This window comes from Sphaerodactylus townsendi, linkage group LG16, assembly GCF_021028975.2.
Source record: "Sphaerodactylus townsendi isolate TG3544 linkage group LG16, MPM_Stown_v2.3, whole genome shotgun sequence".
In the NCBI taxonomy this organism is placed as follows: domain Eukaryota; kingdom Metazoa; phylum Chordata; class Lepidosauria; order Squamata; family Sphaerodactylidae; genus Sphaerodactylus; species Sphaerodactylus townsendi.
The window spans coordinates 9,994,940-10,014,725 of NC_059440.1; the positions used below are offsets into that span (position 1 = coordinate 9,994,940).

The 19,786-nt window shown below is 53.8% G+C and overlaps 1 protein-coding gene across 1 annotated transcript in view; it reads left to right on the plus strand.

Moving 5' to 3' along the window:
• Nucleotides 1-19,456, plus strand: part of MYO18A (myosin XVIIIA) — a 132,601-nt gene extending 113,145 nt beyond the window's left edge. Inside the window, exons 35-39 of the mRNA XM_048518590.1 lie at nt 1,146-1,285; nt 2,334-2,378; nt 6,764-6,886; nt 10,107-11,422; nt 19,322-19,456. Coding sequence (XP_048374547.1) covers nt 1,146-1,285; nt 2,334-2,378; nt 6,764-6,886; nt 10,107-11,421 — 1,623 coding nt within the window. The 3' untranslated portion in view covers nt 11,422; nt 19,322-19,456. The remainder of the gene's footprint in view (nt 1-1,145; nt 1,286-2,333; nt 2,379-6,763; nt 6,887-10,106; nt 11,423-19,321) is intronic.
• The last annotated feature ends 330 nt before the right edge of the window (nt 19,457-19,786 follow it).

Here is a 19,786-nt window from a genome sequence, read left to right on the forward strand (position 1 = left end):
AAGATGGCCAACTTTGTTTTTAATGCCCTTTGAATGTTTATGTTGAGATTTCTCGTATCGATATTTTGATGGCTAGTTATGATTGATTGCTGCAAATGCCAAGTGCAGACGGCCGGGCTTGCGTTGTATCAACAAAAGGAGTACAGAAAGAGGCGTGGACACTGTCAGAAGTGTGCCCGTGAAAATTGGGGGTCAGCCTGCTGGCTTTCCCCCTCAACACATACACACTCCTTTTTTCTGCAACACCCTCCTCCCCTAATTCACCTCCCTTTCTGATGAATGTGGCTGTACAGGGAAATTGACAAAGCCTGTCTCTGGAAGCACTTAAGTAGAGTGTTGTCATTTTTCCAGGTTGTGTGGCCATGTTCCAGTAGCATTTTCTCCTGACGTTTCCCCTGCATCTGAATATGCCAGCCACCTTCTGAAACTGTCCCCATCTATTATATTTTTGATTTCTGTGGTTGCAAAAACTGGCCTTTGTCCCCTAGAAATGCCCGCAAGGAGTTGGGGTGGGGGGAGACTAGAAGGAATGGGAACCCCAAAATGATGGAAAACATTAGGCTCTTCCCACTCTCAGGAACCATAGAATTTCTGAGATTTGTGGCACCTTAAGTGTGAGCAGGTCTGCAATGAAAACTACCCCAAAGAAGAAGAAGTTGGACTTGAATCCCCCCTTTCTCTCCTGTAAGAAGACTCAAAGGGGCTGACAAACTCCTTTCCCTTCCCCCCTCACAGCAAACACACTGTGAGGTGGGTGGGGCTGAGAGAGTTCCAAAGAACTGTGACTAGCCCAAGGTCACCCAGCTGGCATGCGTCGGAGTGCACAAGCTAATCTGGTTCCTCAGGTCAGCCTCCACCAGATAAACCTCCACAACTCAAACAGCAGAGCGAGGAATCTCAGATGGCAGAGCGAGAACCCAGTTCTCCAGATTAGAGCGCACCTGCTCTTAACCACTACACTACGCTGTCTCTCAAAGGAGACATATCCTCACTGCAGAGCAGAGCACCGGTTGGCCTCTGATTACGGAGGAGTCCGGTGTGGCCAGTGGAACAGAGATGCCCTCTTGTGCACGGAGGCCAGTGGCTGAGGGCAGCTTGCCTTGAGTCTCTGCTTCCTGAACTGAGGCTTCTCTTTTCTCACCTAGGAGATGGACCTAGAAAGCTTAGAAGCAGCCAACCAGAGCCTGCAGTCGGACCTGAAGCTGGCCTTCAAGCGGATCGGGGATCTTCAGGCTGCGATCGAGGATGAGATGGAAAGCGATGACAACGAGGATCTGATCAACAGGTGAGCACGAATGGAGGGCGGATGGATATACCTGGACGGCCAGACTGGTTCTCTGTCTATGCCCTGATCCTATACGAGCTGTTGGGCTGGGCTGGGCTGGCCTTTCTCGGCTAGCCTTCTGTTTCTGACAGCAGGCAGCTGGATACAATCTGCACAAGGGTGTCATCCGTATCTAGTAAGAACATAAGAAAGAGCCTGCTGGATCAGACCAGAGTCCATCTAGTCCAGCCCTCTGCTCCTCGCAGTGGCCCACCAGATGCCTTTGGGAGCTCACATGCAGGATGTGAAACCAATGGCCTGCTGCTGCTGCTCCCGAGCACATGGTCTGCTAAGGCATTTGCAATCTCAGATCAAGACTGGTAGCCATAGATCGACTTCTCCTCTATAAATCTATCCAAGCCTCTTTTAAAGCTATCCAGGTTAGTGGCCGCCACCTCCTGTGGCAGCATATTCCAGTCCTTGGAGGTGGACTGTCTCTGGACATGGGGGTTCCATGTTGTCTCCTGGCCAATAGCTGTGAACAGGCATGCAGAGGTATCTCAGTGAGCAATGGTTGCCATCTTCTCGCCCCATCCTACACCTTGCTGAAGCTGGAAATGGGTACAAAGGGGGGCCACCGCTTCATGGTAGAGCATCTGCTTTGCACGCAGAAGGTCCCAGGTTCAATTCCCAACTGTTCCAGTTAATGGATCTGGCCACAGGTAATGCAAGGTACCTCTGCCTGAGAACCACGAGAGCTGCTGTTAATCTTAGTAGGCAACATTGACTTGATGGGCTGAGTCTCTGATTCATTGTCAGATAGCTTCATGGGTTCACGTGTATCCTCCCTGCCCAGTCCATTTGGCCCTTACTTTAACTATCAGGGGCGATCCCTAAAAGTTGCTGCAGAAAGTTTCTTTCCGCTCCACCCGCACTTCTGGTTTCCATTCCATTTTTGTTTCCACGTGGTTGGGTTTGTTTCCCTTTGCCTTTGCCTTTTTCTTTTCTTTTCTTTTTTTTTGGTCGGTTCATTTTGCTTGTTTTCTTCCCCTCCTTCCCTGTTTCCCAGTTTGCAGGACATGGTGACAAAGTACCAGAAACGCAGGAATAAGCTGTGAGGATGAGTTGGTTTTCCCGGGGTTTCAGAAACTTTCTGCTTCCCCTTAACCTCAAGCATGCCACGGAGGGTGCTTGGGCCGTGGTGTGCCCCCCCCTCCCGATGCAGTCACACGCATTTTCTGCATGAGCGCCACTCTGACACTCTAACTGCTTGTTGTGACCCAGTACAGCTTGGGGGGTGGGATGGGGAATGTATGCATGACAAATCAGCACGGAACCTTGCCTGGTCTTTGAGGAAGAGCGCAATTAAAGGGGTTGGCCAGGATGGGAGTCGCAGGGACCCAGTGATTTTGTCCTTCCTAGGGGAACAATTGCTCCTAGGGGAGCAATTGCTGCCCTTGTGGCGGCCGTGCAGCTGGCGTTGGATTCAGACATGGTCCTTTCCTGAGTCCGTCTTTGTCAGCCTTTACTGGGATGAAGAGGAAAGCAGCGCCTAAAAAGGGGCACGCTTTTGCCCTGTTGCTTGGCAGCTCTTTGGCGGTATTTTAGGGACGGGGGCTAAACTGCTTCTATTTGTTGGAAAGTTGCACCAGGGGGAGGCCATGACCCAAGTGGCAAGTGGGGTGTTGTGGGGTTTCCTGGCTGTATGGCTGTGTTCCAGTAGCATTTTCTCCTGGGGAGTTGTGGGGTTTCTGGGCTGTATGCCCGTGTTCCAGTAGCATTTTCTCTTGGGGTGTTGTGGGGTTTCTGGGCTGTATGCCCGTGTTCCAGTAGCATTTTCTCCTGTGGCATTGTGGGGTTTCCAGGCTGTATGACCGTGTTCCAGTAGCATTTTCTCCTGGGGTGTTGTAGGGTTTCCGGACTGTATGGCCGTGTTCCAGTAGCATTTTCTCCTGGGGTGTTGTGGGGTTTCTGGGCTGTATGGCCGTGTTCCAGGAACATTTTCTCCTGGGGTGTTGTGGGGTTTCCGGGCTGTATGGCTGTGTCCCAGTAGCATTTTCTCCTGGGGTGTTGTGGGGTTTCTGGGCTGTATGGCCGTGTTCCAGTAGCATTTTCTCCTGGGGTGCTGTGGGGTTTCTGGGCTGTATGGCCGTGTTCCAGTAGCATTTTCTCCTGGGGTGCTGTGGGGTTTCTGGGCTGTATGGCCGTGTTCCAGTAGTATTTTCTCCTGGGGTGTTGTGGGGTTTCTGGGCTGTATGGCCCTGTTCCTTAGGAGAAAATGCTACTGGAACACAGCCATACAGCCCAGAAAACCCACAACATCCCAGTGATTCCGGCCGTGAAAGCCTTCGACAATGCAAAGTGGCAAGTGTCCAACTAACTGTGCAATGTGTGTGTGTGAATGCAGCAAAGGGTTTGCAAACACAGGAGTTGTAAAAGCACACAGATCTGGGAGCTAGTGTTGGCCTCAACTTCCTTCAGGTGGAAAGTCAGATTTTGCAACTGAGGAACGTACGGGCTGTGATACGGGTTTTTTTGTGGCGGGGTCATCGTTTATTGGGCTAAACAGGGGACTTTCGGACCACCACTATCCAGCCCAGCACTAGATATCCCATTGTCCTGGGCCTCAAGGACACTCTTGTGACCAGGAGTCTTGGGCTGCCTTCTGGGATGGATTTGGCAAAGCTTCTATTTCTTGAGCCAGGGATGGGCCTGGCTGGGCCGTGGCAGGATCTGTGTCGGCTAATGATAAATGTAATTGTGTGTAGCAGTGATAGAGGGCCGCTAGAGCCTTGTTGTCACACACAATTAATGTCCCCCACAGTTCAGTCTGCGTTTGTTGGTTCCCTGGTGATTTGGATCCCAGTTAACTAATGGCACGCTAGCCTCGACATAAATTGCCTTTGACGTGAGGTTTAATTCCGACAATTTAAAATCTCAGCTGCCCCAGAGTTTGTTTACGGGGCTTCTTGGCTTTTTTTCAAGGCAAAAAACAACAAACCGCCTCCCAGCATTTATGCCTGGTGAAGGAGATGTTTGGCTGATCAAGAGGAGCTGGTTGCTTTAGTCTTAGCGAGTGGGGGGGGGGTTCCGGATTCGGAGGAGGCGCTTGTCTGTTGCCCCCTCCCCAAACAGAGAGCAAGCCCTCGGTGCATAGGAGAGCACGTTCGTTTAAGATTGCATTAGGCGCTTCCTTCAAAGTTTCCTCGGGTCCGTGGAGACGATCCCACTTAGCGCCGCGCAGGAGAGTTATAGACCCCCGCAAGGTGGGAAAAGAAACAACGCTCCGATTTACGTATAGATACAGTTGCAATTGCCGTAATCCTAATGAAAGTAGTAAACAGCACCGTTATTAGAGGAGAGATTTATACGAGCGTGGTTTTCACATGCAGGAATAGATTCCCCCCCTGTCCCCACACATATACACCACCTTCCTGCTCAAGGCAATCAATACAGTTATGAACGCCACTTATAAAGGAGAGGATTTAAGCCGGATGAGGCCTCGCTTACGCCCGCATATAAATCTGGCCCTGCTCCCCACTTGCGCAGGGAGGCTCATTTGCTCAGGGCTGTAAATTCTCGCCCAACCAAGTTGATGCTGCGCCGGCTGCTAAACTCCAGTTTACACGGGGACGGCAGCATCCCTCTTCTTCACCTCTGCCTTAATTTGACACTCGGCAAGAGGAGGGCCGTAAAAACGAAGCCGCTGCGCTCCCCTCCTTCCCCTCACAGCCAAGCGGCGCTGAAATATTCCCTTTCCTGCAGCTGCAATGCCCTCTGTTCCTTTTATTATCTATTCTGGGCCATAATTCTGGGTTTCTCTCCTGGCAACACTGGGGTGGGGGGGAAGAGATTTATGCCAGGAATCGAGGGGAGCGGGGCTTCTTTTTTTAGTACCCTGAGAGCCTGTCCAATTGGCAGTGAGAAGAGTCGGTTAATTCCAGAAGGGAAGAGGCAAACCCCAAAGGAATGGGGGAAAGGCAACGGGGCTGGTTTCTAACCATCCTCTTCAGATGCCCCTCTTATCGAGGTGTGCTGTTTTTTCTGCCATCACCTTAAAAAAAAACCTTTCTGTCATTTCCATTCCCCACCTCTTCCCCCACATTTTCCTGTTAATCTGCTTCTGTGAGTGAGTTACTACCTTCACTAGATGCACACATACCAGGTGAATGAGTGTAGCTGCCTCCTACCCAGAGAACTGTACTTTTAACATGGACACTGTAAGACGTCTTCTCTTGTCCCGCCACCATGTCAGATTTGACAGGCTCCTTGCCCCTTGCCAAGATACAATTGAAGAAGAAGAGGAGTTGGATTCATATCCCCCCTTTCTCTCCTGCAAGGATATTTGGTCATTGACCGTAAATAAAGTCGTCTTCTTCTCCTGCAAGGAGACTCCTTTCCCTTCTCCTCTCACAAGTGGGGCCGAGAGAGCTCTGAAGAGCTGTGACTTGCCCAAGATCACCGAGCTGGCATGTGTTGGAGTGCACAAGCTAATCTAGTTCACCAGATAAGCCTCCACAGGCTTTCTCTCCTGTAAGGAGACTCAAAGGTGCTGACAAACTGCTTTCCCTCCCCCCCACAACAAACACCCTGTGCGGTGGGTGGGGCTGAGAGAGCTCCGAAAAGCTGTGACTAGCCCAAGGTCACCCAGCTGGCGTGTGTGGGAGTGGACAGGCTAATCTGAATTTCCCAGATAAGCCTCCACAGCTCAAGTGGCAGAACGGGGAATCAAACCCGGTTACTCCAGATTAGAGTGCACCTGCTCTTAACCACTACACCACGGTGGCTCTGCCTGCATTGACCAGAGCGGGGATAGAGAGAGAGAGTGTGTGGGGGGAGGGGGGAGGGAGGTAGGGAAACCCTGACTGTAACCCTGTAGTGTAGGTGTGCTCTTAAAAAGTGGTTGTTGGTGCAACTGGAGGCTAGGGGGAAGAGAGGCTAAATCAGAGCTTTGGGGAGAAGCTGTGTTTGCAGAAGGGATTTTTCTGGGGCAGCGTAGTGAAGCTTAGCCAGAAGAACAAGAACAGACCGTGAGACATGTTAGGGTGAGGAACTTGACTTTGGTTGTGCGTGAGGCCGCCCCTGATGACTGCAGATCCTTGTGGGAAAGAGGGTGGTGTCTTGACCGCTGCTTTGGTAAGCTCTAGGACCGTGGTGGCGAATCTTTGGCACTCCAGATGTTATGGCCAATTGGCCATGCTAGCAAGGGCTGATGGGGATTGTAGTCCATAACATCTGGAGTGCCAAAGGTTCGCCACCACTGCTCTAGGATTTCCTCTCCTCTCAGCAGGGTAACAAGCAAAGGATTCTCTTTCCTTCCTGGGACTAGGGGCACAAAAGAACATTCCCTGGGAAGCACACGGTGGGGCCGGGGCCACCTCTGTAACACCAATTAACCCTTTCTCGGCTAGATGTTTTTTGCATGCCAAGCTGGTGCCAGCGGGGGCCTCAGAGGGTGGTTACTGACTCTTCCCTTTCTTCTTCCCGCCGCCATTTCAGCGAGGGTGACTCGGACGCTGATTCGGAGCTAGAAGATCGTGTGGATGGCGTGAAGTCCTGGCTCTCCAAGAACAAAGGCTCTTCCAAAGCGGTCTCGGAGGACGGCAGCTTGAAGAGCAGCAGGTTGGCATTGTGGGCTTCGGCCTTTTTCTCCTGCAAGGTGGTTACACTCACACCCCCTCCTTCCCACACAAGCAGCTGGAGAGGCCCATCACTGCAGGGGTGTTTTTACCTTCACTGGATACTTTAGCAGAGGGGTCCCCAGCCTTGCTGAGTCTGTGGCAGGGCCGGGAGCACTCTGTGTTTTCCGTCCCCCCCCCCCATGGCGCCCTCCCCCCCTTACCTTAGCTTAGCCTGGAAAAGCGGCCTGTTCCCTTCAGGCTGGAAACGGCCTGGTGGGAACGACACTTCTCATGAGACCCTGGGGCTCGCAAGGTCTCTTGGGAAGTGTAGTTCCCACCAGGCCGTTTTCAGCCTGAACAGGCCACTTCTCCAGCGGGCACTGTTTCACTAAGGTAAGTGGGGGGGGGGCGCCGCAGAGGGAGGGATTAGGCGCACCCCCCGGTAGGTCCGCCTCTGGTCTGTGGGCACTTTGGAAATTTTGAGGATGGGAAGTGGGAGCCACCACAGAATGGCTGCCAGGGGGTGCTGAGAGCAATCTCACAACACTGAGAGGTGGCACGTCAAGCATTATCCTGTGCCGGAGGCAGCAGCTTCTGCTCTGGTTCTCCCGGCAGACCCTAAGTGTCGAGTCCTGCATTCTTTCGAGGCACCTGCTGCTCCAACGAGGAGGGGGGCAGCCAAGGATGGCCCTTTGGTTTGGGAAAGAAGCACTGACTCCCCCAAGCACTGGGGGCGATGTCTGCCCTTGGAATCAGCCCCGTGAGCGTACTTCTTGCTGCGAGACTTCTTCTTTTTTTTTTTGCAGCTCTAGTTCAAAACATTTCACAGAAACCCGAACTTTGAATTGCGCAATTCCAGCTGGTGACGTTGTTGACTGTGTAAATCGGTGGAGATTGTGTAAATTGGTGCACAGTTCCCAAAGGCACCCTGCAGAGCTGGGCCCTGAGACTGAGGCATTAGCACTGTGGGGTTTCCTGTAAGATGGCAGTCCAGGGCTTGAACCCGGAAGTCCCAGGTTCCGATTCCACGTCTGCTGCGAACCTGCTCAGGGGTGCCTGGACAAACAGCTTTTCTCGCTGTCCTCTTCTGGCATGCTCCCCCCAATCACGCAGGCCAAGCTAGATGCGCCGGCAGCCTTTGTGTGCATTGATTGCCTTCTGCCCTGGCTGTGCGAGGGTTGCCTAATTTTTACCTCCACAAGCCAATCACTCTTTGAGTGAAGAAGTACTTCTATCTTGAATCCACTGGCAGTCGGTTTCATCGGGTGGCATCACGGAAAAGGGAGAAAAGATGCCTGCTGGCCGTTTTCTCGGCTCAGTGCAGAATCTAGTAGGCCGAGATCGTGTTTGTGCCTGAACCCTCTTGGTCCCTGCAGGAGGGAGTTGATTCTCATTGGCTCTTGCGTGATGGGTGCCGGTCTTTCCCATGGTCAAGCGGCAGGGCAGTGTCCCCATGTCCACTTGTTTCTTCCATATTGTCTCCGGCCTTCTCCTTCCTTAACAGGGAGAACTTCCCATCCTCCAAAGCCTGACCCATGCTGCAATGCTCCTTTTCTCTGGGATGTCCAAGGGAGACCTTTGGCTGGGGGGGTCCCTTGTGTCCGAGAAGGTAGCCTCTCCCCTCTGTGCCAGCCCCGGCCAGGCACACTGTTCCTGAATGACATAGCCATGCGCCTCCGAGGCTGGTGAAGGCATATTGTGGGCATCACGTTAACTGTTCGTGCCCCTTGCAGCCCAGTTCTGTTTGGATGTGTCAGCCTCTGCTTGCTCCTTATTGGTTGACTGGGGTGCATCACACCCTCCTCAGCTGGGAATGAGCCCCTTGCCTTCCTTGGGCTACTCGTGAGAGGTGTCTTGGTGCCCCGCTGGCCAGTGGGCGAGGCAGAAGGGGGGGTGTCTCCATGCCTTGGGAGCCTGGCAGCCCTGCAGTACCTTGGGTTGGCACGTACCTCTCTGGCAGGAGGGCAGCAGGCAGGATTTGGCAATACAGAGAAGCCAGAAACAAAATCCGACAGGTCCTCTGCCCAGGCAGCTGTAGATGCAGGACAGGATCAAGCCCACGCAGGCAGTTTGGGGGTGGGTCCGCGTGGCAGACCACTCCCCCTCCCTCTGAATAGACCCCGCCCTTCTCCACGGTCACCAGCTGTCTGCCGCGCTCCAAGGCAGCCGCTGCAAACAACGAAACCGGCTCCAGGGTGGACGTGGAGACCGATGGCTCTGCCGAAGCTGCCCGTCCTCTCCCCTTCCTCCTTTGGAAGTGACCGGGAGCCAGACTGGGCTATTTATAGGACACCTGTTGCCATAGCAACCAGCGGCTCTGTCTGGAAGCCTGCCGCTGATGGCGCGGGCTGAGCCTGCCTGCCGGGTGTTGCCAAGTGCCTTTTGTGCTGCCGAGGAGCGGCAGGAGGTGCCAGGTTCCCCCTTCAGCGTGTGCCAGGAAGAGGCACCCCCCCCCAACACCTACACCACCCCCAAGCCTGCAGGTCACCCAGCCCTGGCAGGTATAGCTTCCGCATGTAGCGAGATACTCGCTTGACCGGGGGTGGGTGGGTCTGCGTTTGTCTCCACGGCATACCCCACGTGTTCCCTCTTCCTGGTTCCCTGTCCTATGCACGCATGTGTCAAGGAGGGGAAGAGCTGGGGTAGACTCCGAATTGGTTTAATTGGTTTTTTTCGGTGTGGACGGAAAATGTTGTGCTCCAGAAGGCGGTGCCTTCTTTCCCCCCAGCGCTGGGAATCTATTGTTGCGTTCAGCCAGCTTTCTCCAATTAGTTGGCAGCGGAATGAATCGAAGTCAACCGAGTATTGTGGCTTTTCTGGGCGAGGGGCCGCGGTCTGTCAGTTTGTGCTTTCGAACGCTTCACCTGCCTCTGTGGCTGGCATTTCCAGAGGCACGTCATAGTAAGATGAGAGAGACACACTCTGAAGATGCCAGCCACAGATGCAGGTGAAGCGTTTGAAGCACAAACTGCCGGACCGCCGACCGCAGCCTGAAAAAGCCACAACACCCAGTTGGTTCTGGTGATGAGAGCCTTCGACAATGAATTGAAGACAGTTTAGGGACCAGAGGAAAGGTTGGAGCCATAGAGTAAGACCTAAATTCCCTCCATGCGCAATCTTGGGCCCTCTTTCTCCCGGCCTCCCCACATGGCTTCAATGGGCGTGTTTCTCGCTTTCTCTCCCTGATGGGTGCCTCTTCCCTCCTCCCCCCCCCCCATCAGATCAGCCGTGCCCTCAGTGGTCCGAGAGGGCAAAGAGGCTAAGGAGGTGGAGGAGAGGCCTGTATCAGTCATGAGTTCCCTGAGCTACAGGAAGCGGACCAACCTCAAGGACTCCATCGGGGGCAAAGGGGACGAGGAGACCCTCTTCTCCACCCTGAGCGAACGCTCTGCCTCTCCCGACCGCTCCTTCCGTAAATCCAAGCGACAGTTGGCTGCCGGCTCATTGGAGGAGAACACTTCCCTGGCCTCGTGGAAGAAGCCGGCCGGGGCTGGCGACCTGGACGAGAGGGGCTCGGTCCTTTCCGAGGTCAGCAGCCACGCCCGCCGGGGGCTGGAGAAGCACTCCTCTCTCTCGGCGGCCGAGCTGGATAAGGCATCGGTCCTGTCCGCCCCGGTCAGTCGCAGCGGCGCCTCTTGGTGCGGCCTGGAGCCCCGCGAGGACGACACCAGGTCGTCCCTGAGCTTCGCCTTGTCCAGCCCCGGCAGCTTGAGGCGGAGCACCTCCCGCCTGGATGACCTCAGCCCTCCCTACAGCCGCCCGGCCTCCCACCTCTCTTTGGGCCGCTCTGAACTGGACGATGCGTGCAGCGTGGCCCTGAGCGATTCCCGCTCCTTGTACAGCCAGCACTCGCTCACCCGCAGCCTCTCTGTGCCCCCGCGGCCTCGCAGCTCGGCCTCGGGCGACCTGCAGGCGGAAGACCCCGACATCCGGCCCGTCAGCCACCGCAGCTACCTGGATCCAGACCTGGAGGCGGCCATCCACGAGGTGCTAAACTACAAGCCCGTCAAGTTCAAGCGCTCCAGCCTGGACCCGGACTCCGAGGACGAAGACGACCGGAGGAGCGTGCGGAGCACCAAGAGCTCCTTCGTGGAGGCGGCCGAGCGTCCTGCCAGCAGCCTGCGCAGGTCTGCCTCGGCCATGGATTTCTCCCGGCCTCCCGGCACGAAGGGCAAGAGCCGGAAGAGGAGCAGCAGCTCCTCCAGCAGCTCTTCCTCGTCTCCGGAGAGGCAAAAGAAAAGCTCCAAGAAGCACTCCAAGAAGTCCAAGAAGAAGAAGAAGAAGCACCAGCGGTCCTCCTCGGAGTCGTCCTCCAGCTCATCGTCGGGCTCCACCGTCTCCTACCGCAGCAACTCCAGCATCAAGAAAGGTCCCAAGCAGGCAGGCTCGCCCTCCGAGGAGCAGGACGCCAACGGTGCCAGGGAGGGGCAGGAGGCCGGGAAGTCCAGCAAGCAGCTCAAGAAGGAGGAGAAGCAACGCAAAAAGCAGGTGGACAGCCTGATGATGAAGTACCTCTATCGGCCAGAGAGCGACTAAGGCAGGTGGCATGGAGTGCCGGGGCACGAGCCGAGTGTGCCAGACTAACCCTCTAACCGGGGAGCAGTGTGATTCGCCCTCCCCTGGGTCGGTGGCACTTCCGTTTAACCAGGGTGGAAGGACATCTAGTCACCCTCCTGCATGCTGGCGCTCCCTTTTGAGTGGTCCAAACGTCACCGACTTAACTGAAGCACGTGTGTGTCTCTGAAAACTAACTCGGCCTGCCTTGACTCCTAATTGCTAGTTGTTGGATGTTTTCCCTGTAGTGTTCGAGAGGGTCCTTTGGTTGACACTGAGCCAGGACTAATTGCCCTTGACCCTGCGTGGGGGTAGAGAGGATCTGACGGCCAAGCCTGTCTTTGTGGTTGAGAAGCGTTTGCTTACTCACGCTTGCCAATCTTGCCTCGTTCCGCTGGCAGTTTCCTCCTGGGCAGCTCCAAAGGAGGAGAAGGTGCTGCCTCCATCTTTGATGGTCATCAAAGGCCTTGTGGGGTGAGCGTGTTTCTTCCCTCCCTTTCCCCGCCAGCATCATCATCGCCCAAGGTTTAGCTGCTGTGGGTTCAGGGCACCAAGAAGCCTTAATTCACTACTTAGCCTTTCAGGAATTGGCGTTATTTGTTCCTCAGAGGTGTTCCTCCCATTGGGCAAAGTGGGCAGTTGCCCAGGGCGCCCCCTTGTGGGGGGCGCCAAAAATGCAGTTTCGTTTGTGCAATTTTTTGTATTTTTAGCGTTTTTCTGTTTTTGGCCTGCAGAGGGCACAGTTTTTAGGCTAGCAGCATCAAATTTCAGGGATTTTTTGGGAGACTCTCCTGATGATATCACCCAGGTTTGGTGAGGTTTGGTGTAGGGAGTCCAAAGTTATGGACTCGCAAAGGGGGTGTCCCATCCCCCATTGTTTCCAATGGGAGCTAATAGGAGATGGGGGCTACACCTTTGAGGGTCCATAATGTTGGACCCCCTGAACCAAACTTCACCAAACCTGGGTGGTATCATCAGTAGGGTCTCATGGAGATACTCTGAAATTTTGGGGCTGCTATCTTAATAATTGCATCCCTGACAGCAGGCACCCCCTAAATTTCCCCAGATTTTCCTTTTAAATCCACCCCCTTCCTGCCAATGCTTGTTTTCTTTCTTTCTTTTATTCTCTCAATGCCTAATAAAGGTTATTATTATTATTATTAATTCTACTCCCTCCGGCATGGATTTAAAGGGACAATCTGAGGTCCCCTAGTTTAAACAACATTGAAAGTGATGCTGTTTCAGGGTGGGGATAATTCATCTAAAATAGCATCACTTTCAATACAGTTAAGCGAAACTGGGGACCCCAGATTCTCCCTTTTAAGGTGAATTCTAAAAAGGGAGAATCTGGGCTCCCTAGTTTAAACACCATTGAAAATAATGCTGTTTGGGGGTGGATTCCAGCATCACTTGTTTTAACTAGGGAGCCCAGATTCTCCTTTTAAATCCACCTTAAAGGGAGAATCTGGGGTCCCCAGTTTAAATAACATTGAAAGTGATGCTGTTTCCTCCAATTGGGGGGACTGGATAGAACACCATAAAATGTTTTCATAGCAGTAATAAAACATTTTGAAAGCATTTTGAAATTGTTTTAAAAAATATTTCTGCTGTGTGGCATGGCCCATTGCTGTGTTCAGATTTGTGAGTTGGGGCATGTTTTATAATGTGATGGTGACTTTGAAACGACCTGGTGGAAAAAAATCATTGTTTGGTCATGGTGGGAGAAGGCCCATGGGGGTGGGGGTGGGGCATCAAACTCAGGTTTTGCCCAGTGCTCCAGTTTGCCTAGCTACGCCACTGTTGTTCCTCATGCAATTAATAAGAGTTGCTGTGTGTTTCAGACGCTGTTCTTCCTTCCCCATCCCAGCCATGCCATGGGCATTAATTGCATGGAGACAGGGGAAGATCTCTCCACAATAGTTTAAAATTGCGGGGAGGGGTGATACCCAAGGCTTCGACTCTCATCACTGAGCTGAAATCTGCCCAGCCCTTTCCCAGGACGAAGGGTGGGTTTCTTGACTGTCCAGAGAGGGTCCAGTAAGCAGAGCCGCTCAATTCCCACGTAAGCTGAAGCAACCCTGGCTCAGCCGATGACCCACCAAACCTGTCCACCTGCTAGGGGCTCAAGGCGACCACATTTTGCCGCTCTCTGCTCCCTGACAGGCAGTGAAAACAGGAGGCTTTTTAGGAGACGGGGAGCCTCCTGAGCCGAAGGACCACCCTCAGCTGAGTGGATCAAGCAGGAGAAGTAGTGGATTGGGAGAGTCCTCTTCCTTCCTTCCTTCCTTCCTTCCTTCCTTCCTTCCTTCCTTCCTTCCTTCCTTCCTTCCTTCCTTCCTTCCTTCCTTCCTTCTTCCCTTTTCCTTTTCCTTCCTTCCTTCCTTTCCCTTCTTCCTCCTTTCCCTCCTCTTCCTTCCTTCCTTCCTTCCTTCCTTCCTTCCTTCCTTCCTTCCTTCCTTCCTTCCTTCCTTCCTTCCTTCCTTCCTTCCTTCCTTCCCCCAACCTCCCCGTTGGAGTTTGGGTCTCCGCCTCTGCTGAGTTCACCCTTCCGCTCTCTCTTCTTTTGTCCGCCAGAGCTTTAGCTTGTGGGTCAGAAGCTGGGCTGGAGACGGAGACCCAGAGAGGAAGGGAGCCAGCAAAAGATGCAGCGGCGGCGCTCTCCCGCCTCCCTCCCACCCTCGGCAGCTGTTCACGCCCGCAATTGGGAGCCCTTTGTTTGCCCATGTTGGAGACAGACGTGACAAGGGAGTGGGAGGGGTGCCTCTGCAGCAAGCAGACAGACTCCTTCTCTGCCTCCCTCCCAAACAGAAATTTATTTGTGTATTAAATTGTTTCCGACAGCTTTGAATGGGAGAATTATCCGAGGAGAGAGAGAGAGACAGAGCTGCTGCTTCTGCTGCTGCTGCTTGGCAAGGCTTTTCCCCCCCTCTTTTTTTTCTTAACAATTTCTTTTAAAATGTTCAATTGCTATAGCAGCTTCCTGCAGCTGGGGGAATGTTGTGCTTTGGGTTTTCTAATGCACTTAACGCTCCAGCTACTATAACAGAAACGGAGAGGGGAGGGGGGGGAAGGAAGACAAAAGAACGGCTCTGACTCCGGGCCCCTGTACCGTGGGGGGCAGAACGGCCACAGCGGAAGGGGCTGCACGAAAAGCCCTTTTAACATCTGCCCACGCGCACCCCCTTCTCTTTCTCTTTCCCCAACCCGCAAGCTATCCACATGTTAGCCCACGCCTACATTAGCTTCACAAATGCGGCTCAGGTTGCACGGAAAAGACAATAATGCCAGGAAAAATTAAAGGCAGCGGGAAAAGGGGAAGACCCAACCTGAGATGGATGGCCCTCACTTTGCAAGACCTGAATGAGGCCGTTAATGATTGGACGTGAGGGAGGACATTGATTCATAGGTCTGCCATGAGTTGGAAGCAGAGGCGTAACGGGGAGGGAATGGCGCCCGGAGCAACACCTGCTTAGGGCGCCCGCCACCCTGTGCCCCACTTACCTTAGCCGGCGGGAGCTCGCCGCAGGCCACCCCTTGGCCCGGCTTCGCCAGGCTGCTCCTTCAGCCAGCAGAGGCTCCGCTGGTGGGATCAGGCCGAGGGAAGGGGTGTGGGGGATGATTCTCCGCCCCCCACTGGACCAGCTGCCGTGCGCCCGGGGACCTGTGACCCCACGTGTCCCCGTGAACGCTCCACTTCTGGTCGGAAGTGACTTGACAGCACTTCACACGCAGAGAGTCCATCTAATCCAGATTTCAGTCTGGGGAAATAGACGGGCCCCTTTCCTCCTAAACCCAGTTCCTCTGGCTGGGGAGTGCCAGAAATGTAGGCTGGACGCCAGGCCTGGCCAATCAGAAGTCTTCCTCCCGTGTGCTAGTTTCAAACTGGGCATTGCACATGGGACAGGGCTCCAAGAGTCCACGATCCATGTTTGCTTGCAAAGGCTAGTTACCCAGAGATGCCCAGATCAGCAGTTCCTCTGACGGTCAGCACAGTAGACAAGGTGCTCCTGTTTTTCACACATCAGAAGTCACAAATCACTGGATTTGTGCAAACCTGCAGAACTGTAGCCTGTTGGGTTCCTGCACTCCCCCCCCCCCCAGTTTTACCTGACTGCCTTGGAGCTGTACACCATCCAGATGTGTGCTGGTCCGTCCAGTAGTGCTGGCGGGGCTGTACCAGCTATCACAGGAGGTGCATCTTCTCCTGTGTGTCAGCAGGGGAAAGGCAGGAGGCACGAGGGCAGCAGAGCCTTGCTCTCCAGGCAGATGTGTCTGTTTCATCCCAGGTTGGAAGATGTGGTCTTGAATCATACAGGATTTGCAGGGTGTGAGGATACTTGGGAAAGATCCCCCTTCCATTCTTGGGGGGGGGGGGTCTCCATCTTAAGTTTGCTTCTGGACACACCCTGCTATTTTATTGCAGATCAGACTTGCTTAAAGCATAGGTGTCCAACTCGCGGCCTTCCAGATGTTATGGACTACAGTTCCCATCATCCCCTGCCAGCATCATGCACCATGCATCATGCTGGCAGGGGTGATGGGAACTGTAGTCCATAACATCTGGAGGGCTGCGAGTTGGATACCTGTGGCTTAGAGGCTTCTATTAGAGCAAACCATAACCTAGATAATCCAGGCTGACCTGGTCCTCTCAGATCTCAGAAGTTAAGCTGGGTTGGCCCTGGTTCATCTTTGGATGGGAGACCATCAAGGAGATCCAGGGTTGCTATGCAGATACAGGCTGTGCCAAACCACCTCTGAAGTTTCTTATTTTAAAATCCTTTTAGGTTGCCGTAAATTGGCTGTGATTGATGGCTCCAATAATACACACATCGACTCCAACCCGCAGCATGGACTGGGAGTCCAAAGTCCGATTTCCTGATGGTGTTGGTTTTCTCGGGCTGTAGCGATGATTTCAGCAGATGCCTGATGTTTCTTGTGAGCCAGGCCTATGACTGGCATCTTCAGAGGATCCTCTGAAGATGCCAGCCACAGATGCAGGCGAAACGTCCGGGAGAAAATGCTGCTGAAACACGGCCATACAGCCCGGAAAACCCGCAACACCCCAGTGATTCCGGCCGTGAAAGCCTTCGACAATGCAGATTCCTGATGCTTTAAAGCAGGGGTCTTCAAACTATGGCCCCCCAGATGTTCACAAACTACAATTCCCATCAGCCCTGCCACTTGGCCATCCTGGCATGGGCTGATGGGAATTGTAGTCCATGAACATCTGGAGGGCCATAGTTTGAAGACCCCTGCTTTAAAGAAAATGGCCGGGTCTGCTGCAGTCCCAAGCAACTTTCTTCCAGCCTTTGCCAACAAATCCTTGCCACAACTTGAGAGTTGTTTTTCTGTGTCCTGTATTTCGGTCTGCAAAGGACTAAATTCCTGCGATGAGCCAAAGAGGCCTGACTAATGGGAGAGGGAGGGGTGCCAATTGCTACGTTCAATTGCAAATCCTCCCTCCAGCAAATTCTTCTTGCCAGAGAGGGAATTTGCAAATGTCTTTGCGTAGTGAGTGAGTGAGTTTGTGAGGGTTCCTCTCCCTCCTCCCCCCCCACCCCCCCCAGCATGGCTTGCTACAGATAGGGGTGAAATTTTCAACAAATGCCTGATTTGCTACAGATTATTTGCTTAGCTCTGCTAACTACAGGGGAGAGTAAATCACCGCTGCAGGCCCCTGGAAGTGTCGGAGGGAAAAAAAATAATAAAAATGAATAATGAGCTCCTGTGAATGTGCGCTGCCGTCTTAACAGTTTGCCGAGGCAGCTCCGAACCCAGAGGAGATGCTTGGGGAGGAACCCCCTTCTTAAAGAAATGGCGTCTCCTTCTGGCGAGCAACGGCTCCAGCGGTGGGTTGTTTTCCATCACAGGATTCCCAGTGGAGTCCCCAGAACAGGCAGGACTTGGTCGGTTTCCATGACTGCACCATTCAAGAGCAGAAGTTGATCATGAGCAGCATCCTCCATTAAAACACGCACGCACGCACGCACACAGACACACACACACAGACACACACACACAAGATACTAGTCCTTATGTCCGCTAAGATAGGCTTGCTGTGTGTGGGCAGTCCTTAGTTTAGCTCCAAGGCAGAAAGGCGTTTCAGTGGATTTCCACTAGTCAGGAACGCAGCCCTTCTCTGTAACTTGCAGGCGCAGAATAAATCATGCCAAATAAAGACATTTTGTATGATGTTTGCATAATGCATTCGGATAATCTGATCTTGGCATTCTTGTGGCAGGATTGTTTTGTTTCTTCGCATGCAGCAAACATGGAGGCCAGGGAGCTGGGAATCCAAACTACCAGGCACCGTGAACTGACCCTCAGAGCCGGTCTGTTTTACAGCTTCTACCGCCCAGTGCCTCAGTGGTGTAGCGGTTAAGAGCAAGTTCACTCTAATCTGGAGAACCGGGTTTGATTCCCCGCTCTGCCGCTTGAGCTGTGGAGGCTTATCTGGGGAATTCAGATTAGCCTGTGCACTCCCACACACGCCAGCTGGGTGACCTTGGGCTAGTCACAGTTCTTCGGAGCTCTCTCAGCTCCACCTACCTCACAGGGTGTTTGTTGTGAGGGAGGGAAAGGAGATTGTAAGTCCCTTTGAGTCTCCTACAGGAGAGAAAGGGGGGATATAAATCCAAACACTTCCTCCTCCTCCTCCTCCTCCTCTTCTTCTTCTTCTTCTCCTTCCTTTTCTTCTCCTTCATCTTCATCATCATCCCCAGCATGAATGTCAGAATGGTCAGAGGGGTCAGTCTGATATGTTAGATTCCTGTCTGGGGTTTGCAGATATCTTTGTCCTTCCAACCACGTGGGAATTGGCCCTGCAGCAGCCACGGGGGTGGGGTGGGGGGTGGGCATCATCTGAGTGCCCCCCTCCCATTCACCCTAAACCAAAAACTTCAGAAAGCTTGTGAGTTGCTGGTTGTTGAGTTTGTCGTTCTTGTCTGACGGGGGCAGCTGGGCAGAATTTTCCAGCTGAGCTCCAGGCACTGCGGTGGCCTTTCCCAGAAGGACTCCCAGCCACAAGGGAAGGGGGCATGTTCACAAGCAGTGTAGACCAGGGGTGTCAAACATGTGACCAAGGAGCCACATACCAGTTGCGGAAATCCCCCCCCCCCCCAAATTTGGTCCTTACCAGGCCAGATCAGGAGTGAGGGGGGTTGCTTCAGCTGGCTCACGGGCTTGACAAGCCTCCTCAAGACTGTTGTCACACACATGCACGCGCACACACACACACCGCTGCAGGCTCACCAGTCCAGGCACCCTCCCAGGGCCATTCTGGGGCAGCCAAAGCAGCCCCTCCCCCCAGCTCGGCCACCAAGTCCCATTTATGTCATATCCGACCTTCATAACAAACAGGTTTGACACCCCGACATAGACAACACCTCTGGTGAGGAGCAATGGTGGCGTAGTGGTTGTGCTCTAATCTGGAGAACCGAGTTTGATTCCCCGCTCTGCCGCTTGAGCTGTGGAGGCTTATCTGGAGAACCAGATTAGCTTGTGCACTCCAATGCATGCCAGCTGGGTGACCTTGGGCTAGTCACAGCTTTTCGGAGCTCTCTCAGCCCCACCTACCTCACAGGGTGTTTGTTGTGAGGGGGGAAGGGAAAGGAGGGGGGAAGGCAAAGGAGTCTCCTATAGGAGAGAAAGGGGGGATATAAATCCAACTGTTCTTCTTTGTAACAGTGGTCTGTGTAAATTTGCAAAGACTAGAGAATGGAAGGGGAGGGGGGAGATGAAGGCCTGTGTTCTGGGCTGCACTTCTTTGGCGTGCAACTGACTGACGGGGAAATGCCAGCGAACCCGGCTCAACCTCCCTTGCGAAAACTTCCTTGGCCTGTGCCAGACCCACTTTGTAACTCCTCTTGTTTCCCTCCCACAGCCCCCCAGGCTATCGGAAGTCGTTTACCTACGACAAGTCAGACGAGGAGCGAGACATCTTTGACAGTGCTCTCCGGTCCAAGCGCTCCTCTCGGAGCTACCTGAGCGACAGCGACTCTGAGAGCAAGCCGGCAGAAACCACTGCATAGCCCCAGGCGTGAGCGCGCACTGACAGGCGGCAGGCCGCTTCCTGACATCTGGGCCGCCGCCTCCCCCCTTGCTCAGCGGACGGCTCTGCCCGGCACCCGGATGCCCTTTGGGGTTCTCTTTTTGGCCAACACGCTGCACAGCGGTCTCACCCATCTGGCAGGCGGCACAGGGTGACAGTTGTCCTGTTCTGTGATTGGGGGAAAGACGAAGACTCTCCAAGGCCCAGTATTGTGTCATTGCTGAACCGTGTCGGGCTGCAGGCAAGAGGTCCGGCGCAGTCATCTCTGCTGGCTCCTGTCTGTCGCTGAGGGGGGAG